The sequence below is a fragment of the Lepidochelys kempii genome, chromosome 11 (assembly GCF_965140285.1).
Source record: "Lepidochelys kempii isolate rLepKem1 chromosome 11, rLepKem1.hap1, whole genome shotgun sequence".
Classification (NCBI taxonomy): Eukaryota; Metazoa; Chordata; order Testudines; family Cheloniidae; genus Lepidochelys; species Lepidochelys kempii.
The window spans coordinates 18,633,936-18,653,076 of NC_136390.1; the positions used below are offsets into that span (position 1 = coordinate 18,633,936).

General features: G+C 41.9%; 1 protein-coding gene across 3 annotated transcripts in view; it reads right to left on the minus strand.

Moving 5' to 3' along the window:
• ZRANB3 (zinc finger RANBP2-type containing 3) overlaps positions 1–19,141 on the minus strand; it is a 128,458-nt gene that overhangs the window by 56,326 nt on the left and 52,991 nt on the right. For all 3 annotated transcript variants that reach the window (XM_073305335.2, XM_073305334.2, XM_073305336.1), the window contains 3 exons: positions 18,680–18,765; positions 6,335–6,506; positions 648–776 (listed from right to left, as the gene is read on the minus strand). In XM_073305335.2, the coding sequence (XP_073161436.1) occupies positions 648–776; positions 6,335–6,506; positions 18,680–18,765 (387 nt within the window). The remainder of the gene's footprint in view (positions 1–647; positions 777–6,334; positions 6,507–18,679; positions 18,766–19,141) is intronic.

Sequence of the window (19,141 nt, forward strand, 5' to 3'; positions counted from 1 at the left end):
AACAGTTAGGAAGGCCATGCAAGTTAGCCTGAAGGCTCTGAGCTCCAGGAGAAATGTAATAAAGGAAAGGAATTATTTAAATTCAAAAGATGTTAGGACAAGGAGCAACAGCCTACTGTAAACATAATATTGGGGGGGGGGGGAAACTTAGTAGTGAGAGCAAATTGGCAGTGAAACTGACTCCCAAGATTGGTCAAAGCACAAGCATTGTCATTGTTGGCATCTAAGAAGACAGATAAGATATTCAATGCAGAATGTCAGACTGAAAGTTCAAATAGTCTCTTCTTGCTAAACATCTGATAATGCTGTTCAGAATTCTGAGACTGAAGAAGTCATGCAAAAGTGCTTTGCCAATTTATTACTCTGCCAGATAGTTTTAGTTTGTGCTTACTATACCAGAGATACCACAAATCATCAAAAACATTTCACATAATTAGCTATCCACCTCTAAAAAAATATGGGAAGTTTTGGTGACCGAAGATCACCCAAATGCCCAACTGTCCCAATTCTGTGAAGAAGCATGAAGAGTCCACTAGTTAGGTGATTACACACTGGAAGCACACCATATAAAAATAGTAGAAAAAGAGATAATTAAAACATATGATTGAATACATATTTAAAATAAAACTATAAAAAGATTTCATTACCTTGGCAATGGCAGTTTGTTTATACATGCGTGTAATCAGACCCATGACTTGAACAAAGTGGCTTTCAGCGACATCTGAATTTGGAGCCCTCATTAATTTCTCCCACTCTTCAAAGCTGGTATTCAGTTCCTGAATGGGGGAAGAAAAATGTTTAGAGGTACAATATAAATGGCAGAACAATTACTGCTTCTGTGAATCATGTCCTACCTTCCTACCAAAAGGAACGGTAAGGAAGGAGATTATATTCAAAGATGCCAGTTTTTTCATAGAAAAACATCAGTACAGCAGCAAGTCAGTCACATGTTCCTACCAATAATAGAAACTTGTGACAAGCTGCGGGCGAAAATAAAGCTCACTCTGTTAACATTATGAATCAAACACTAAGCACTTTTTATTAAGAAGAAGTACTGAACAAGCAAAAAGAATTCTAATTATATATGAAAGTGGAGCATCAGGAAAATATAATCATGTAACAAAGAACATTAATGGTAAGATTTAGTTTTAGTCAATCAGCCAAGATGACCTAATGAAACTTATTTAAATAAAAATACAATGTAATCAGCTATCAAACCTTCACAATATTTTCCTTTGTTACAAATAACTAAACAAAAACATTAATTCTACTTGATTGATCTAATGCCATTTATGCTGATTTTCATGTGCTGTTAAATACTTAACAGATACAACTATTTGGTACTCTGGTCACACGGTCTGGGCACCTTTAAACGTAAGATAGACTCTTGGCCCAGATTACCTCCCCCAATGTAGATGTTAATTCTTGTAGGGCATGGGTATTCCATCTTATCCCTTTTAGCATCCAGATGTGAGCCCAGGGTAGGGAGAGACAGACACACTTGTGAGAGTTGCATTAGAGGTGGGTGTTTGAGGCCTTCGGACACTCATTCCCTAGAACTCTTGCTCCCAATCCTACAACATGCACAAACTGCAATGTGACCTGGGGAAGGGGTCTTATGGGAGGGAATGACTGTGTGTAAGGAAGAAATGGGGTGGACTTGTGGAGGGAGAGCAGGGGAATGGGAATTTAACTTTTAATTGAGAGTGGAAGAAAATTTAAAAAAAAACAACAACAACTGAATAAATTAAACAGATGTATAAAACAGGAATGTAAAATGTTAACCGGTTAGCATTAGTCTTAATGGTTAACTCACCTTAACCATTAACTCCCAGGCCAGCTGGGAGGCTGGCCGATCGCAGCAGCCCTGCCCGCTGAAGCGGCCCCAGCTGTGCTGCCCAGCCACAGCAGCCCCAGCCGCATCTCCCAGCCAGAGGAGCACCACCCAGATGGAGCAGCACCACCCAGCCGCACCGGTCAGCCCCTTAATCGGTTAACCATTTAAACGAAATATTTTTAAATAAATTAAACAGTTAACTTTTAAAATGGTATTTACATCCCTAATATAAAATGGAATATACTTATAAAACAATGGTGAATAGACCAGGGTTGGGGATGAGTAGTCATTTTAATAATTTGATGGGAAAGAAATGGAGACAAAACTTTTAAAAGGGGAAAAATATTTGCTACCTTTGTTACTATTATGATAAAAGCCAAACCAAAATCAGAAATAGTGAAGAAATTAACACACTTAATATAACACCCCATTATTTTCTTCTAATACAATAATATCATATTTATTTATTTATCTATCTAATATCATAATTTTTGAGAAACGGACCATTTTAATGGGGTTTATTTCATGTCCTCAAACTCGAGTGATTGGGCTACACAAACTGTTTACATGTAAATGTGTAGCATGAAAAACATAAATCCAGAGTATACAAAATCTTCCATTGGGAACTTTGGTACAGTACAACAGTTATCATGAGACTAGGGTCTGAAAGCAAACTACCTCAACCACAATCCAAATAAGTCTGAGATAGAATCATACAACCATAGGACTGGAAGGGACCTCGAGAGGTCATCTAGTCCAGTCCCCTGCACTCATGGCAGGACTATTATCTAGACCAGACTTGACAGGTGTTTGTCTAACCTGCTCTTACAAATCTTCAATGATGGAGATTCTGCAAACTCCCTAGGCAGTTTATTCCAGTGCTTAACCACCCTGACAGTTAGGAAGTTTTTCCTAATGTCCAACCTAAACCATCCTTGCTGCAATTTAAGCCCATTGCTTCTTGTCCTAGCCTCAGAGATTAAGGAGAACAATTTTTCTCCCTCCCCCTTGTACCAGCCTTTTATGTACTTGAAAACTGCTATCTTGTCCCCTCTCAGTCTTCTCCTCTCCAGACTAAACCTAATTTTTTCAGTCTTCCCTCATGGGTCTTGTTTTCTAAACCTTTAATCATTTTTGTTGCTCTTCTCTGGACTTTCTCCAATTTGTCCACATTCTTCCTGAAATGTGGTGCCCAGAACTGGACATAATACTCCAGTTTAGGCCTAATCAGCATGAAGTAGAGCAGAAGAATTACTTCTCGTGTCTCGCTTACAACACTCCTGCCTAAACCTTCCAGAGGATGTTTTTCGCAATAGTGTTACACTGTTGACTCATATTTAATTTGTGATCCACTATGACTCCCTGATCCCTTTGTGCAGTATTCCTTTCTATGCAGTCACTTCCCATTTTGTACGTGTGCAACTGATTGTTCCTTCCTAAGTGGAGTGTTTTGCATTTGTCCTTATTGAATTTCATTCTATTTACTTCAGACCATTTCTCCAGTTTGTCCAGATCATTTTGAATTTTAATCCTATCCTCCAAAGCACTTGCAACCCCTCCCAGCTAGGTATCATCCATAAACTTTATAAGTGTACTCTCTATGCTATTATCTAAATCACTGATTAAGATATTGAACAGAACTGGACCCAGAACTGATCCCTGCAGGATCCCACTTGACTGTGAATCACTGATAACGACTCTCTGGGAATGGTTTTCCAATCAGTTGTGCACCCACCTCATTGTAGCTCCAGCTAGATTGTATTTTCCTAATTTGTTTATGAGAAGGTCATGTGAGACAGTATCAAAAGCCTTACTAAAATCAAAATACACCAAATCTACTGCTTCCCCACTATCCACAAGGCTTATTACTCTGTCAAAGCTATTAGGTTGATTTGACATAATTTGTTCTTGACAAATCCATGCTGACTGTTATCACATTATCTTTTAGGTGTTTGCAAATTGATTGCTTAATTATTTGCTCCATTATCTTTCTGGATACTGAAGTTAAGCTGACTGGTTTGTAATTCCCCAGGTTGTCATTTCCCTTTTTATAGATTGGCACTATATTTGCCCTTTTGCAGTGCTCTGGAATCTCTCCCATCTTCCATGACTTTTCAGAGATCATCGCTAATGGCTGAGATATCTCCTCAGTCAGCTCCTTGAGTATTTTAGGATGTATTTCATCAGGCCTGATGCAGCCAGAGCCCTGGGACCCTCCCACCCCACAGGTTTTTAGAACCTGAGCTCCAGCCCTACTCCAGAAGTCTACACAGCAGTGAAACAGCCCCACAGCTGGAACTCCGCAAGCCCAAGTCAGCTGGCGTGGGCCAGTCACGGGTTTTTCTTTGCTGTGTAGACATACCCTGTAAGGCCCTTTCCCTAATTTTGTCAGCTCTGTTAACTGTCAGTCAGTCTCCCAGAACCCATTACACTAGCTGTTCTATCCCAGTCTCTGCTGGTCCCACCCTAACCTTGCGTTATACACTCTCCACAAAGTTAAAAGAAAACCCAGTTGATGGATCATACTGAAAATCCTTTCAGGGGTTATACATTAAGGTTGGGGAAAGTTATTAGAAAGGACAGCAGAGATTATACCGACAGCCCTAATTGTATTTTTAAATCGCAATGTGTACTTAGATGCGCAGGTAGCAGCTACAAAGCCAAGAGCACTTTAGTTTATAAACAGCAAGAAGAGTCTTTTTCTTTTTGATGCACATTTTCCTATAGTTTACTCATGTATATGTCAACTCAAGATTACTTTACTACAACACACTGTACTGTTTGAGAGTACGCTGAAACTGAAATTGAATGTGACTGTCCACTTATTAAGTCGTGCACCCTCACGCAAAGAACACAGACACCAGAGCACTGGTTGTGCAAGAAGAGAGAGTGGGGAAAAGTGCTGGCCAGGCATTTTCTGTTGAAGAATTGTCAGGTTTGGAATGCTCTCACCTCTTGGTCTGCTAGAACCCAGATTTGTTAGCTTTCGGGGAACACCACAAAACTCGTATTTATTCTTGGGAATTAGAGGAAGAGACTGGTTGTTGGGATGCGTATACTTGGTCTTTGGATGGGCTGCTATTAAGGAAACATGCTTTTTTGTTATAATTATTGGTTGTCCCATAGATGTATTAAAGAACTTATTGGTTTAACTTTAATAAAGTTCCTGACAGATTAGAATGTACACTAAAAAGAGACAAAATACTAAACCCTGGGCAAGTTACTGAAGTTTATAATTTTAGATCAGAATATTTGATTATGTGTAAAATGCGAGATTTTGAAAAAGACTGCAACTCTTGCTGGTGAATACAAAAACACTAGTCATGAACTAATTGTGTATGAAATTTCTTTCAGTGAACTACCCAATAAACACTGCAATTAAATGTATTACTGTACTTTTAAGTGTTGTAGTCATTGCAAATGTGCAGATTAAATTTCTTGTACTGAGGGTTTGTTCAATTTTTGTAACATAACTTAATTTGGCAAAATATAGGCGAGACAGAGAATTAAAACAACCAATGTGTGCGAATAAGTGTAATTAGACGATTTTGTAAGGTAATCTATAAAGAGACATTTCAAATTAATACAAATGAACCCTTAACTGCAGTTACTTCAATATATTCTCCTATATATACTCCTCTTATAGTGAAGCTTAATTTTTTGTTTGTTTATTTTTATAATGAACATTTAGAGTTCAAGTATTCTTTTGGAATGCAGTACCTGTTACCTACTGGTACCAGATAGTGTTAATCCACTTAAAATGCAGCATTTGTCACCTCTCTCTTTGGGGAAAGTATGAGTAAAAATCCCTGGCTCAGGGTTTTGCTGCAAATATTCCCAATAGGGAGAGAAGATGCAGTCTTGTTCTCTGTTCTTCAGGGAGTGAAGATACAGCCTTGTAGTGTCCCCACCCTCCACACCAGACATTCTGAGGTTGAAGAGGATGGGATCTTTTCTGTACCTCTAATACTGGTAAAATTCTGCTTATAAAGTGAAGCGTTTCTGTGGAAGGGAAACCCTTCACTATGAGTTTTGGGTCCTGCACCATTTCAGGTGATGAAAACTTTGCTATTGACTTCAGTGGAGCTGGATCAGGTCCTGTAAGAGAGAGGCGAGTATGCACATGTATTTTATTATATGATACCAACAATTTATTTAAAATCCTAACACATTCTAATGTAGTTACTGTATGTGGTAGACTACATCATAGTGTATTATGTATGGCTCTTTTGGGGCAAGCTTCATAGATCGCTTGTGGATTCACCACCCATGGTAATGCAGTCACCTCATACCCATGGTGATAAAACCTATGCCCCATTATTTTATTTTTATGTGTATGTGTAACATAAACATACACTATATATAAATTCATGTTCCTTATATACAAAAATATATTCCAAATAATTCAGATAAAAAAGGATAGTGAACACAGTTAGATATTACTGCTAGCACCAAGTTTGTTAAATATTTAAAAATATTGAATGAGAGTCATTTCACCTTAGCCGCAGCTTTTGGGAGATCAAATGGAATGCGTTGTCTAATTTTGGGAGGCAACTGGGTTAGAACTTCATTCTTCAAGCGTCTGATCATTATGTTACTTAACAACTGATGTAATTCACCTAAGTTTGAAGCCCCTCTGCAGTCCCATAGAGTTCTTTTACCAAAAAACCTGAGAATGAGAAGGTGAGAGGGGTGATGAAACTTGTTCTGCTAACTTGAATCAACAATTTCTTTCATACACATTTGATTTATAACATGGGACAAGATACCCATGTGTGACAGAGCCGTACTCAGTGTACCTGGGTGTGAGGCACAGGTGGCTCTCCATTTCATTTCTGCCTCTCCACAATCCTAGAGGCTGGCAGGAACCAAAGTGACCAAGAACAAGTTAGAGCAGTCTAGGGGCTGCTTTAATTTGCACCAGCAGATAAGGAGCCTCTCCACCAGCCAGGAGTATATTAACTCTGGCCCTGCCAAGGCTGGAGGTCCACACTGAGCAGCCACCGAGCAGCATGTCTAGACTAGAGCATCTCAGCTTTGTGCATTGCATCAGGTGGGGTAAAGGTTTCTGGCACCTCTGGAGGTGGGGGAAGGGATTGTTCTTTGTTTTGTTTCACTACTGCTGTTGAATTGCCTTATGCCCCCCACCCCCTTCAGCCCATTGGTTTGTACCCATTCCCTTACCTAATATTCTTTTGTATAAATGATCTCAGAACTCCTCTGTGTACAATTGGGTTTTTGTGTCAGGGGCTTCCGGATCTGCATAAGCAAAAGGGTAGGTGGAGGTGTCTAGGTCTGACGCAAAGAGAAACCGCTGCTACCAGCACATGTGCCAGTGCAGAGATGGGGAGGGGGTAGTTTGGTACAGTTCTTTCCTGATTGCCAGTGCAGCACAGCCAATACAGAGGATGATCACTGTTTTGGCTCTGTTGCTATAAATGTCCTAAGAAATGCTTAAGGCAGGCCAAAGATTGAGAAAGTCCTACTTTTGTTCCAAGAATTTTAACAACCCGCTTTCCTCCTTAAGAGTCTCTCTTCCCTGAGTGAATGATTAAGTGTCACCCCAACTGCCAGGTAACCTTTGAGCCCCCCACGTTTCATCTGAACACTCCCCTCTTTTGAACCCCTCTTAGTGCTATTTAACCAGCAGGGAAGATGGAAAGGGTCTTGCACACTGCCCCCCTTTCTGTTTTTAGCTTTTTTCTCACTCCTTTTCTATCATACTGGCCAGGAGATTAGCGGCACAAGTAGCATGACAAATTCCATCAAGATTTCATCAATTCTGAAGAGCTGCCCAACAAACACCTGCCCAGGATAGAAGTATATTGGAAACATCTGAAAGAATTTACAGTTCAGCAGCATTTTACTCTGCTGTCTAGAATCAACTTAGGAAGGGACACAGAGACTCATGTCTGAGCTGGTGAAGTATGATCATACTGTGAGGATGATGTATTCAGGAGGAAGATGCTGGCTACACCACTATTTAGAATCATAGAATATCAGGGTTGGAAGGGACCTCAGGAGGTCATCTAGTCCAACCCCCTGCTCAAAAGCAGGACCAATCCCCAATTAAATCATCCCAGCCAGGGCTTTGCACACTTCCTGTCCCGCTCCCCCATATTTACTGAGTACTATATATACAATCCCCAGAAGACACTTTTTCTGTCCTAATTAGAGTCAAGGTGCTACCATTTTATTCATGTAAGTGAGAGAGGGGCAAGTTAAGAAAAGGTAGGCAAAAAATTCAGACTCCCTCCAGACCTTTTACCTTCAGAAAGAGGTGACCTTGAATATCCAAGTCGAAAGATATGCTTGGAAAATACAGCATAAAAATGTTAAATCAAGCTTAAACATCATAGAACATTTTTATTTCAGCCCAATCATAAAGACAAAGTTATTTATTTTGAGCATGGCAGACCATCACTCAGTTTGATTTTTTGCACATTTATGGTATTCCAAAAATAAAATCATTATCCAGAATTGAATAGCTAACCACACTGTACATCCCACACACATTTGTGGTGTGAAAATTTCACATTCTCACAGTCAAAACACCTTAGAAAAAACAAAGTTACTCTGTCTGGATATCAGACAAAACTGTTTCATGGCATCTCAAATGCTAAAAAATTCATAAGCCAGGGGGTAAAACAAAAAATTGTTTGGGAAAATGGAACCTTAGAATATGAATTTTTATAAGAATACCATCCAAGTGAAAGTCAAGTTATCTGGCAAAATGAATTCCGTTAAGTAACAGAAATGTGTCTTCCCAAGTCTGAGGTTCCAGAAACGTACATAAAGTTGAGAGCTTACATAACCACACCAGTGATAAAGATAACCATTAAGAATGACACAAAATGAATTTGTGGCATAACAAGGTTTTATAGATTAAGTTCTGAAAAAAACAATTATTTAAACCACAGTTTCTTAGCAAATCTGTTTCTGAGCAACTCCTCTTTCTTTTCTACTTTTAGAATACATCTAGAGAAACTGATTCTTAAATGAGAGAGAGAAATGTCTAGGGCACTGGACTGGAACTCAGGATACCTAGGTTCAATTCTCAGCTCAGCTACAGATACCCCAAGTGAGCCTGGGCAAGACACTGTGTCTCAGTTCCTCATCTGTAAATTAGGGCAATGCTTCCTTATCTCACACGGGTATTGTGAGAATACAATACATTAGTGGTTATGAGATGATCAGTGATGAGGGAAATAAATAGCTGGACAGGTAGTCTAGCACAGGACTGGGGTGCCTGGACCGCCCAAGTTTTAAAGCTAGCTTTAAAACTAACTCAAAATATTTACTTTCTTCACTCCCCTGAATGGATAATTTACTTCTGGGGGAATTCTGTGCCACTGCACATGCACAGAATTTATGTCCCCGCAGATTTCTTTGCTTCCCCGCAGAAAAATGACTTTCTGATGGGCAAGCAAATGAAAGCCAGCAGTATTTTTCGGGTGCCCAGGGCAGCCAGCAGAGAGGTAAATTACTGTGGGGCAGGGTGCAGGACTAGGGAAAATCCATCTGGTGGCTCCTAACCAGCTGTTAGCCCCGGCTGGGCTGGGGAGGACGGGACTTCCTCTTCCCCTGCATGGCATCTGGGGCTGCGTCAGACCCACCCTCTGATTTCTCCCCCAGCTGTAGGAAGCTCTGCAAACTCCCTCTGACCCCATGCTTCCTGTACCCATTGCTCCTCAGCTGCAGGGGAAGAGATCCGCCATCTGCCCAACCCCCGTGCATCCAGACTCATCATACCTAGACTCTCCCACCGAGCCTCATCCCCTCTCCATCCCGCACCCAGAACCCCCCTGCCCCCCGATGAGCCTCACTCCCCGTGCACCTGGACCACCCCGATGAGCCACCCGGCATCTGGATCCCCACTGTACCAAGCCCCAATCAACTGCACCTGGATCCCCACCCTACTGAGTCCCACTCCCCCAGCATCTGGACCCCACCACTGAACCCCCCACACTCAGACCCCCCTGCTGAGCTCTATCCCCCTCCACCCCAACACCCCTACTGCTGAGCCCCAACTACCTTCACCTGGACCCCCCCTATGGAGTCCCATTATGGTTGCACCCAGAACCCCCCAACAAGCCCCTGTACATCTAGATCTCCCCCCACACCCGGATCCCCCACTCAGCTGCCCATACCCAGATTGCCCCACACCTCTCAACCCACACCTGGATTTCCCCACACTAAGTCCCCTCCACAGTTCAATCCTGTCTTGCTGAACCTGTCTGCCCACACCTGGTGCACCTTGCACGGAGGAGCATGCCCTGGGGTGTTTCTGGGGCAGGCCCAGTCCTTGCGCTGTGTCAGGGTTGGGTGCAGCCTCACTGCTGAGTGAGTGTCCCGGGGGGAGGCTGCACAGTTATCTCCCACCGCTGTGCAGCCAGTGGTCTGTGCACTCCAATGCCATGCTAGAGCCTCCACATGTATTTGACAAATAAAATTTGCAGAATTTTAAAATATTGTGTGCAGAATTTTTATTTTTTTGGTGCAGAATTTTTAATTTTTTGGCACAGAATGCCCTCAGGAGTAATAATTTGTTTATAAAGCACTTTGAAGTAGTATTATTACTATTAGAGCTGTCCAAGGCTCAGGAATTACAGGTGAAAAAAGGTTCTGTTCTGTAACTGTTGTTCTTCAAGAAGTGGATGCAGATTTGTATTTTACTCAAATGTGTTCACACCTAACACATAGGAGCAAGAGACTTTCCTGCAGCAGTGCCTGTCGGGGCAGTGAGAATCCCCTACGCCTCCTTGTGACCCCTCCTGAAGCTATAGAAGGGCAACGCTGCCCCAAATCCCCTCAATTTCTTTGCACTGGAGAAAAAGCTAAGGGTATATCTACACTGCAATAAAAGACCTGTGGCACTGAGTCTCAGAGCCCGGGTCAAATTAACTGGGATCTTGTGCTGCAGAGCTAAAACTAGCAGTATAGGCATTCAGGCTCAGGATGGTCCTGAGGCTCTGAAACCCTCTGTGACATTGAGCCAGAAACGATAAAGCAATTCGTAAGCTAAATGACCCACATTCAACCTTTAGAGACGTGAGAAAAGCATGTCACTGGTAATTAGGGACATTTCATAATGTTAGATAGACTAGAGTTTTGAAATGCAAATCTGTATCGTAAGAGAATTAGAGGTAATACTAATTGTACGTGTTTACTAACAACTTGTTAGATGTTAACCATGTAAACAGACAGTTCCTGTCTGTTACTACTATTGATTCAAGGATCAAAAAGGGAATATTAATATCTAGATGAAACCTGAATGTAATAATATCATTATTTATATTTTTCTTTTAAGTTTGTAGTAAACTGTCTTTGAACTACTCAATGGATAATTACCTTATGTTGATGAATGCAACTAGTTACCACATAGGAAATAGGAGGTTCTACTTCAAAGCCACAATGCTGCACCCAAGTAAAGCTATAAAAAGGACTCTGGTGCCCTGATCCTGTATCTCAAATCTGCTTAAGATTCATCAGGGGAAGTCTGAGACATAAGAACATAGGAATGGCCATACTGGGTCAGACCAAAGGTCCATCAAGCCCAGTATCCTGTTCTCTGACAGTGGCCAATGGCAGGTGCCCCAAAGGGAATGAACAGACAGGTTATCATCAAGTGATCCATGCCCTGCCATCCAATCCCAGCTTTGAGCAAACAAGAGACACAAGACTGAGGTCCCCAGCTCCAGTCTGGGTAACCCTGATATTCGACATTGGACTATAACCTATGGAACTAATTCCGAAAGAACTTTTGCAACTTTGAAGCTCACCATCTCTACTACGAAACTGACTTAAGAACTTTATTTATATCTGTATGTATCGGGGTGGGCAAACTTTTTGGCCCGAGGGCCACATCTGGGTATGGAAATTGTATGGCAGGTCCTGAATGCTTACAAAATTGGGTTTGGGGTGCAGGAGAGGGGGAGGACTCTGGCTGGGGGTGCGGGCTCTGGGGTAGGGCCAGAAATGAGGAGTTCAGGGTGCGAAAGGGGGCTCTGGGCTGGGGCTGGGGCAGGGGGTTGAGGTGTGTGTGTGGAGGGGGGGAGGTGCTTACCTCAAGCAGCTCCCGGAAGCAGTGGCACGTCCCCTCTCTGGCTCCTATGCAGAGGCGCGGCCAGGAGGCTCTGTGCACTGCCTTGTCCACAGGCACCACCCCCACAGGCCACAGTTCCCGGCCAAAAGGAGCTGCGGAGGCAGCGGTTGGGGCGGAGGCAGCATGTGGAATCCCCTGGCTGCCCCTAAACATAGGAGCCGGAAGGGGGACATGCCGCTGCTTCCGGGAGCCGTGGCCACTCCCTAGCAGGAGCTCGAGGGCTGGATTAAATTGGCTGGTGGGCCAGATGTGGCCCACGGGCCGTAGTTTGACCACCCCTGGTATGTATAATGATCTTTTAACGTATACTCACCCTCTTTTCTTTTTTAATAAATCTTAGTTTAGTTAATAAGAATTGGCTGTACGCGTGTATTTGGGTAAGATCTGAAATATTCATTGACCTGGTGGGTAATGTGTCCGATCCTTTGGGATTGGTAGAACTTTTTACATGATGAACAAGATTTTCAGTTATCCTCATCATATTTGATTTGGCTGTCTGGGTGGAAGCCCAAGGATGGATTGTTTTAAGAGAACTGTATTTTTGTCTTCTGGGTAACCAATAAGGTATTAGGGAAGCTGTTTTATTGCTGGCTTGGTGAATCTAATTATTAGAATAACCACCAGTTTTGGGGACTGTCTGCCCCATTCTTTTCAGTTTGCCCTGACTGAACAGTCTCAGCGTGGCCCCCTGGAACCTTAGTCACACCCTCTCCCCACACTGGGTTTCAGAGCACTGGGCTCCTGAGCCTATACATCTACACTGCTATGTTTAGCTCCAGAGCCCAAGGCTGAGCCAGCAGACCTGCGCTCTGAGATTTGGCGCTGAGGATTTTTCTTTGGAGTATAGACATACCCTAAGATTCTGATGGAGAAGGGATAGAGGGCGGGTTATGGAATACATCTTGAAGAACGTAATTGTTTTTTCTTCTTCACATGGCTGTAGACATGTATTCCACTCAGGTGACTCACAAGTAGTACAGTATGGTGGGAGATAATGAGTCCATTTAAATAGTGATTGCAACAACACTTTCCAAAATTTGCATCAAATCTCAAAGTGGTGATTGCATAATGATGAGCAAAAGTATGAAAATAAGGTGTGAATTTTTGACAGTGAGGGTAATTAATTACAGGAATAATTTACTAAGGATTGTGTTTGATTCTCCACCACAGACAATTTTAAAATCAAGATTGAATGCTTTTCTAAAAGATATGTGCTAGGAACTATTTTGGGGAAGTTCTATGGCCTGTGACATACATGAGGTTAGACTAGATGATCAGAATGGTCCCTTCTGGCCTTATAATCTACAAATTTATGCATTAATAGATAAACTGCCGGATGACACAAAAAAAAAGAGTTAAGGGCTTTCTTAACAGATCGTCAGATGGCTGCAGCTCACTCTAATCTGCCCTCGATGTTGCAGCTGTTTCCTCCATTGCAATGGCCTCTGCAATATAGTGCCAGATATTCAACAGTTTATGGAAGGCTTACCCTTTAATGGACAATCTTTGTTTCAAATAAGACATACAAGGTGTTGTACCCTTTTAAAATTTCACACACTACTCTCTGCTCCCTGGGAGCATGCACTCCAGCAGCTCGGAAGCACCAATGTAATCTTCCACAGCAAATATTCTCAGCATGTCAGAGACAGCTCTTCTATCCGCTGAGGCAACTTAACACCTTCAGGAAGAGACAGAAACCTGTCAGAAGAGGAGGTCATCTAACTCCCGCTCTAACCACTTGTTTTGCCCTCAACCTCCTGTAGGGAAACAAGCCTTTTGATTTCTTCTTCAAGGACAGCAATGCAACTAGCAGCAATCTTCTCGTTCCTTCCTTTTCAGGAATAGACCATCTTACTTCCTCAGCATCTGGGAGATATAACCTTGGACAGAATCCACCACAACCCTTGGTACATTGCTCCAATAGCTAATTAGCCAGTTAAAAAAGAATGCCTTATATCCAATCTGAATTTGTTATACCTTTCTCTGCTATACTGAAGAACCCATTATTACATTTTTCCTCATGTAGTTATTTATAGACTAATCAAGTCACCCCTTAACCTTCTCTTTGTTAAGATAGATGGAAGGAGCTCTATTGGTTTATCATTGTAAGGCATATTTTCTATCCTTTAATCATTCTTCTCTGAATCCTCTCCAATTTATAAATATCATTCTTGAATTGTGAGCACCAGAACTAGACACAGTATTCCAGCAACAGTTGCACCAGTGCCAAATACAGAAGTAAAATCTCTCTATTCCTACTCAAGATTCTGGTTTATACATCCCAGGATCTCATTAGCTCTTTTGGCCACAGTGTCACACTGGGAGTTCATGTTCAGCTAAAGATTCAAACTTCCCACCCCCCAAATCTTTTTCAGAGTCACTGCTTCCCAGGATAGATTCCCTAATCCTTTAAGTATTGGCCTCTATTCTTTGTTCTCAGATGTATACATTTACATTAGCCATATTAAAACATATATTGTATTCATGCGCCCAGTTTACCAAGTGATTTAGATCACTCTGAATCAGTGACCCATCCTCTTCATTATTTACCACTCTCCCAATTTCTGGGTCATCTGCAAACTTTAACATTGATGATTTCATGTTTTCTTCAGGTCATTAATAAAAAATTTGAATATCATAGGGCCAAGAACTGATCCCTGCGGGACCTCACTGGAAACAGACCCACTCGATGACGATTTCCTGTTTACAGTTACATTTTGAGACCTATCAGTTAGCCAATTTTTAACCCATTGAATGTGTACCATGTAATTTTATATTATTCTAGTTTTTTAATCAAAATGTCATGCAGTACCAAGTCAAATGCCTTACAGAAGTCTAAATATATTATGACAGGTTTCAGAGTAACAGCCTTGTTAGTCTGTATTCGCAAAAAGAAAAGGAGTACTTGTGGCACCTTAGAGACTAACCAATTTATTTGAGCATAAGCTTTCGTGAGCTACAGCTCACTTCATCGGATGCATACTATGTATGCATCCGATGAAGTGAGCTGTAGCTCCCGATGAAGTGAGCTGTAGCTCACGAAAGCTTATGCTCAAATAAATTGGTTAGTCTCTAAGGTGCCACAAGTACTCCTTTTCTTTTTTTGTAAATATATTATGTCATAGAATATCAGGGTTGGAAGGGACCACAGGAGGTCATCTAGTTCAACCCCCTGCTCAAAGTAGGACCAATCCCCAATTTTTGCCCCAGATCCCTAAATGGCTTCCTCAAAGATTGAACTCACAACCTTGGGTTTAGCAGGCCAGTGCTCAAACCCCTGAGCTATCCCTCTCCGCCCCCACCATGTAATGTCAATACTATTACTTTTACCAATCAAACTTGTCATCTCTTCAAAAAAGATAGCAAGTTAGTTTGATAGGATCGATTTTCCATAAATCCATGTTGATTTGCACTAATTACATTACCCCTCTTTAGCTCTTTATTGAGTTCTGTGTCTGCAGCTCCATTATCTTGCCCAGGATTGATGTCAGGCTGACAGGCCTATAATTACCCATGTCAACCCGTTTACCCTTTTAAAAAATTGGCACACCATTAGCTTTCTTCCAGGCTTCTGGAAGTTTCCCAGTGCTTCAAGACTAATTGAAAATCAACATTAATGGTCCAGTCACCTCTTTTAAAACTCCTGAATGCAAGTTATCTGAACATGCTGATTTAAAAATGTCTGACTTTAGTAGCTTCTGTTTAACATCCTCCAGAGACACCAGTGGAATGGAAAGAGTGTTATTACCATATGTTGAGACTGTACCATCTGTTTTTTCACCAAATACAGAACAGAAATACTTGTTGAACACTTCTCCCTATTCTGCATTATTATTGATAATTCTCCCATTTCCATCTAGTAATTTAGACATTGCTTCCCAGATGAGGATATCATACTTCACTAGGAGAGCTTGTTGGTTTGCTGTTCTCATCTGGAGGAAAGTAGTAGAATAAATCTTTCTTGCTAAGCAGTCCAGTCTTTCTTTGGGGTCGACTTAATTCTCCCCTGCTGTAATCTCTTTTAATGGCTATGATGATGAGGGAGGTGGGTTGGAGCAAAACATTCAAAGCCTTGCAATGGTACATGGTATCGTTTGTCTATATGTTTGACTGTCGGGGCTAGCAACACTGGTGTAAGACAAAAGGCTTTCACTGGCTGTCAGAGAGTGTTATTAATCAGCAGGGCTACTCTTCCTGGAGCTGTTGCCTGAAAGATGTCTAATAACTTGTGTGTATTTTCCTTTACCAGTTCAGCTTGTGTACCTAGACAAGCAGCCATTCTCCTAAGTAAGTCCTGATAGAATTTTAAATCTTCTGGCGGGTGGAGAAGATGAACTTCAGACCACTGGGTCATCTAGGGAAGATGAGCACAGAATTGCTGGAGGTGATGTTAATTTCTTGAGGCTAAGGTTGATTCTCTGGCAAAGACTCCTCCAACAGCGGTGGTTCGAGAGGACAGGCATTGTCCAGTACCTGTATCACAGGCCATTCTGGGAGCTGGTCCACTCAATAAGGGGTTCTCCCTTCCACTGTGTAGTGATTTAGATCTATGTGAACAAGGGGCACCCCACAGGGCCCAGGGAAGCCACTGCAAGATGGCATAAGGCACAGGAGGCCAATACATACATTTCCAAGAAGGTGTGTCCTTGTTATAAGAGCAACTGTGCTCTTGGTGCTGATCTTTTCCCTCAGTTGGGTGTGTGGAGGATATAAAGGGCTGCTTTCACCAAGGTGATAATGGAAATGAACTGAAGAACTCTGAATCAGAGTGGGTGGAACCCTCTGAATAGTCAGTGAGCATCAGTAGTGCCTGACCTGGTTTGTCCATAGTCTAACAGGGGAGGGGGAAATGTCAGTACTGGAGGAGGAACTGTGGTTGGTATAGCAAAGGCATCCCAAGAAGCAGAAGACCTTAAAGAGGGATCCAGTATTGAGAAGGTGTCCACTATTGGGGCCAAATAACAAGATGGAATTGGTCCCAATTCTGAGGGATACTTTAGTACTGAGTTTGCTAACACTGAGGTTGAGGATTTCGATGGTACTAAGAACAATACTGGCCCAGTAGCCATCTTTGTCAATCCCAAAGTTGTCAGTGATATTAGTCTCTGTCCTGGAGTTAGAAATGCACCGATGTCCTGTAATAATAGAGAGGAGCGTACTGACAAACAGAGCAAATCTGTTGCTGCCACACAGGCATAAGAGACTGTCAGCACAGAAAGCAGCAGAGCCACTGTGATATCCATAAGTATCAAAGTCAACAGCTGTACCACTGACGGTTCTGGAGTCAATGGTATGGTACTGGGATCCTCTCACCTCAGTACCAGGGAGACACAAGTTGACGGTCCAGCTCTACCCCAGGTATCTGAGTCTTGTGGACACTGTGAGACTGTTTTTGCCACAAATGGGGAATGAACATCTTCGATTTTGGATGGCTCTGATCCATTTTATGGATCCTTTCATGAGGGACCTTGGGAGATGATGGATTGACTCTTCCCTTTCTCAGGGAAGAATCAGAGTTCAGAGACTATCGGCAACTACCACAGAGGTAGAGAATGCCTGAGGAAGGCTGGCCAATGATCCAAAGAGGGTCCTGGTGCCAAGACACCTCATAGCCTGTTCTATCACATGCTGTTTCAGGTAAAGATCTCTAGATACCCGTGTTCTCTTTTTAAAAGAATGACAGATATTACAGAAAAGTGTAATATATTGCTTACTGTGCTTAACTAAAGGAAATGTGTGGGGGACAGTGCTGGGGACCCCACAAAACAGGCAGTGCTTGAAACCCAGGGAATGCTGCATAACCTACGGTGCTGAGAATCACAACATTATAAAACTAACTAAACTAACAACTACACTAAACTACAGACACTAATTGCTACTATTTACAGTAGTGAAATCTCAGCAACAAATTGTGATACAAAGAGAAAACCGTGAGGAGAAAACCCCTCAAAGGGAGGACTAAGGTAACTGACCATAAGAAAAAAATGAGGGAGGACTGGGGTGGACTCGCCCTTATATAGCCTTGGGGGGCCATGAGGAGGCACAGGACACATGTGCCACCCCGAGTACTGCTGTGAGAAAATAATCTCCATCTCCAGTACAGTAGGCACGAACATGCCAAGTAGAATACATGTCTACAACCACTCAAAGAAGAATATTGTTGACTTTTTTCCTGCCTATTTGCATTTTTAATTCTTCTAACACACTGGCTAACAGTTTGACCAAATTGGCATCATCAGGACTTACATTATATATATAAAAAATCCAATAATGAGAAAACAGTCTAGGTCTGTCCAAAGCAATAATTTACAAATAGCAGCAGCAGCTTGCTGGTCCCTATGACTTTCACAGAACACAAGAAAGAACAGTGCAATCCTCCTTCTGCCTTTCACGGCATCTCACATCTCCAGTGCTCCTTAGCAGTGCTTAATTTGTAATGAAAGAGATGCCAGGGCTCAAGCAATTTTTTTATATTCATAACTCATGCAGCAAGCCCGGAGATGCAGGGGTTATGAATTGCCAAGTCTAGAAGTGCCGGGCTCAGCCCTGACACAAATTAAGCACTGCCCATTAGCCTCCCTTGTCTATAGGCTCTAGGCTGTTTCTGAACGTATAGCTGCAGCATGGCAACCAACCTATTACAGTATGTTTTACTTTTAATTATTTTCTTATTAGGATTTCTCATTTATCACAACATAAAAAACAAGATGTTAACAGAGAAATAAAAAGGCAAGTACCTGACACGAGCATTGCAGTATTTTTTTGCATATTCATTCCAGGTTCCAAATCTTCTTGGAAAAAGTGCCTCAATCTGCATGAAAAGCTGTAAACAAAGACACCAATATAAATAATAAAATGTGAGGGGTCCATACCATACAAATGATCTTTAAATACATTTTTCTCCATACCCTTAGCTCCACCAAAACTATTTAAAAATAATCTTCATTTAATAAATCATTCATCTGTCTCTATTTTCTACAGGCTACATTACATAAATACAAAACTTGAAACAAATAAATAACATTACATAGGAATTTTATGTCCCCCTAGGAGAGAACATCTGTGGAAAGACCTTGAAGGGGAGTTTATGGGTGGTATATCAGTAACCTGAAAAAATGTAACTGATGGCCTCACACAGACAAGGGCGGGGGAGGGGAGAGAAATAATCCAAGATATTCAGTATCAGAAGCTGGGCCCAC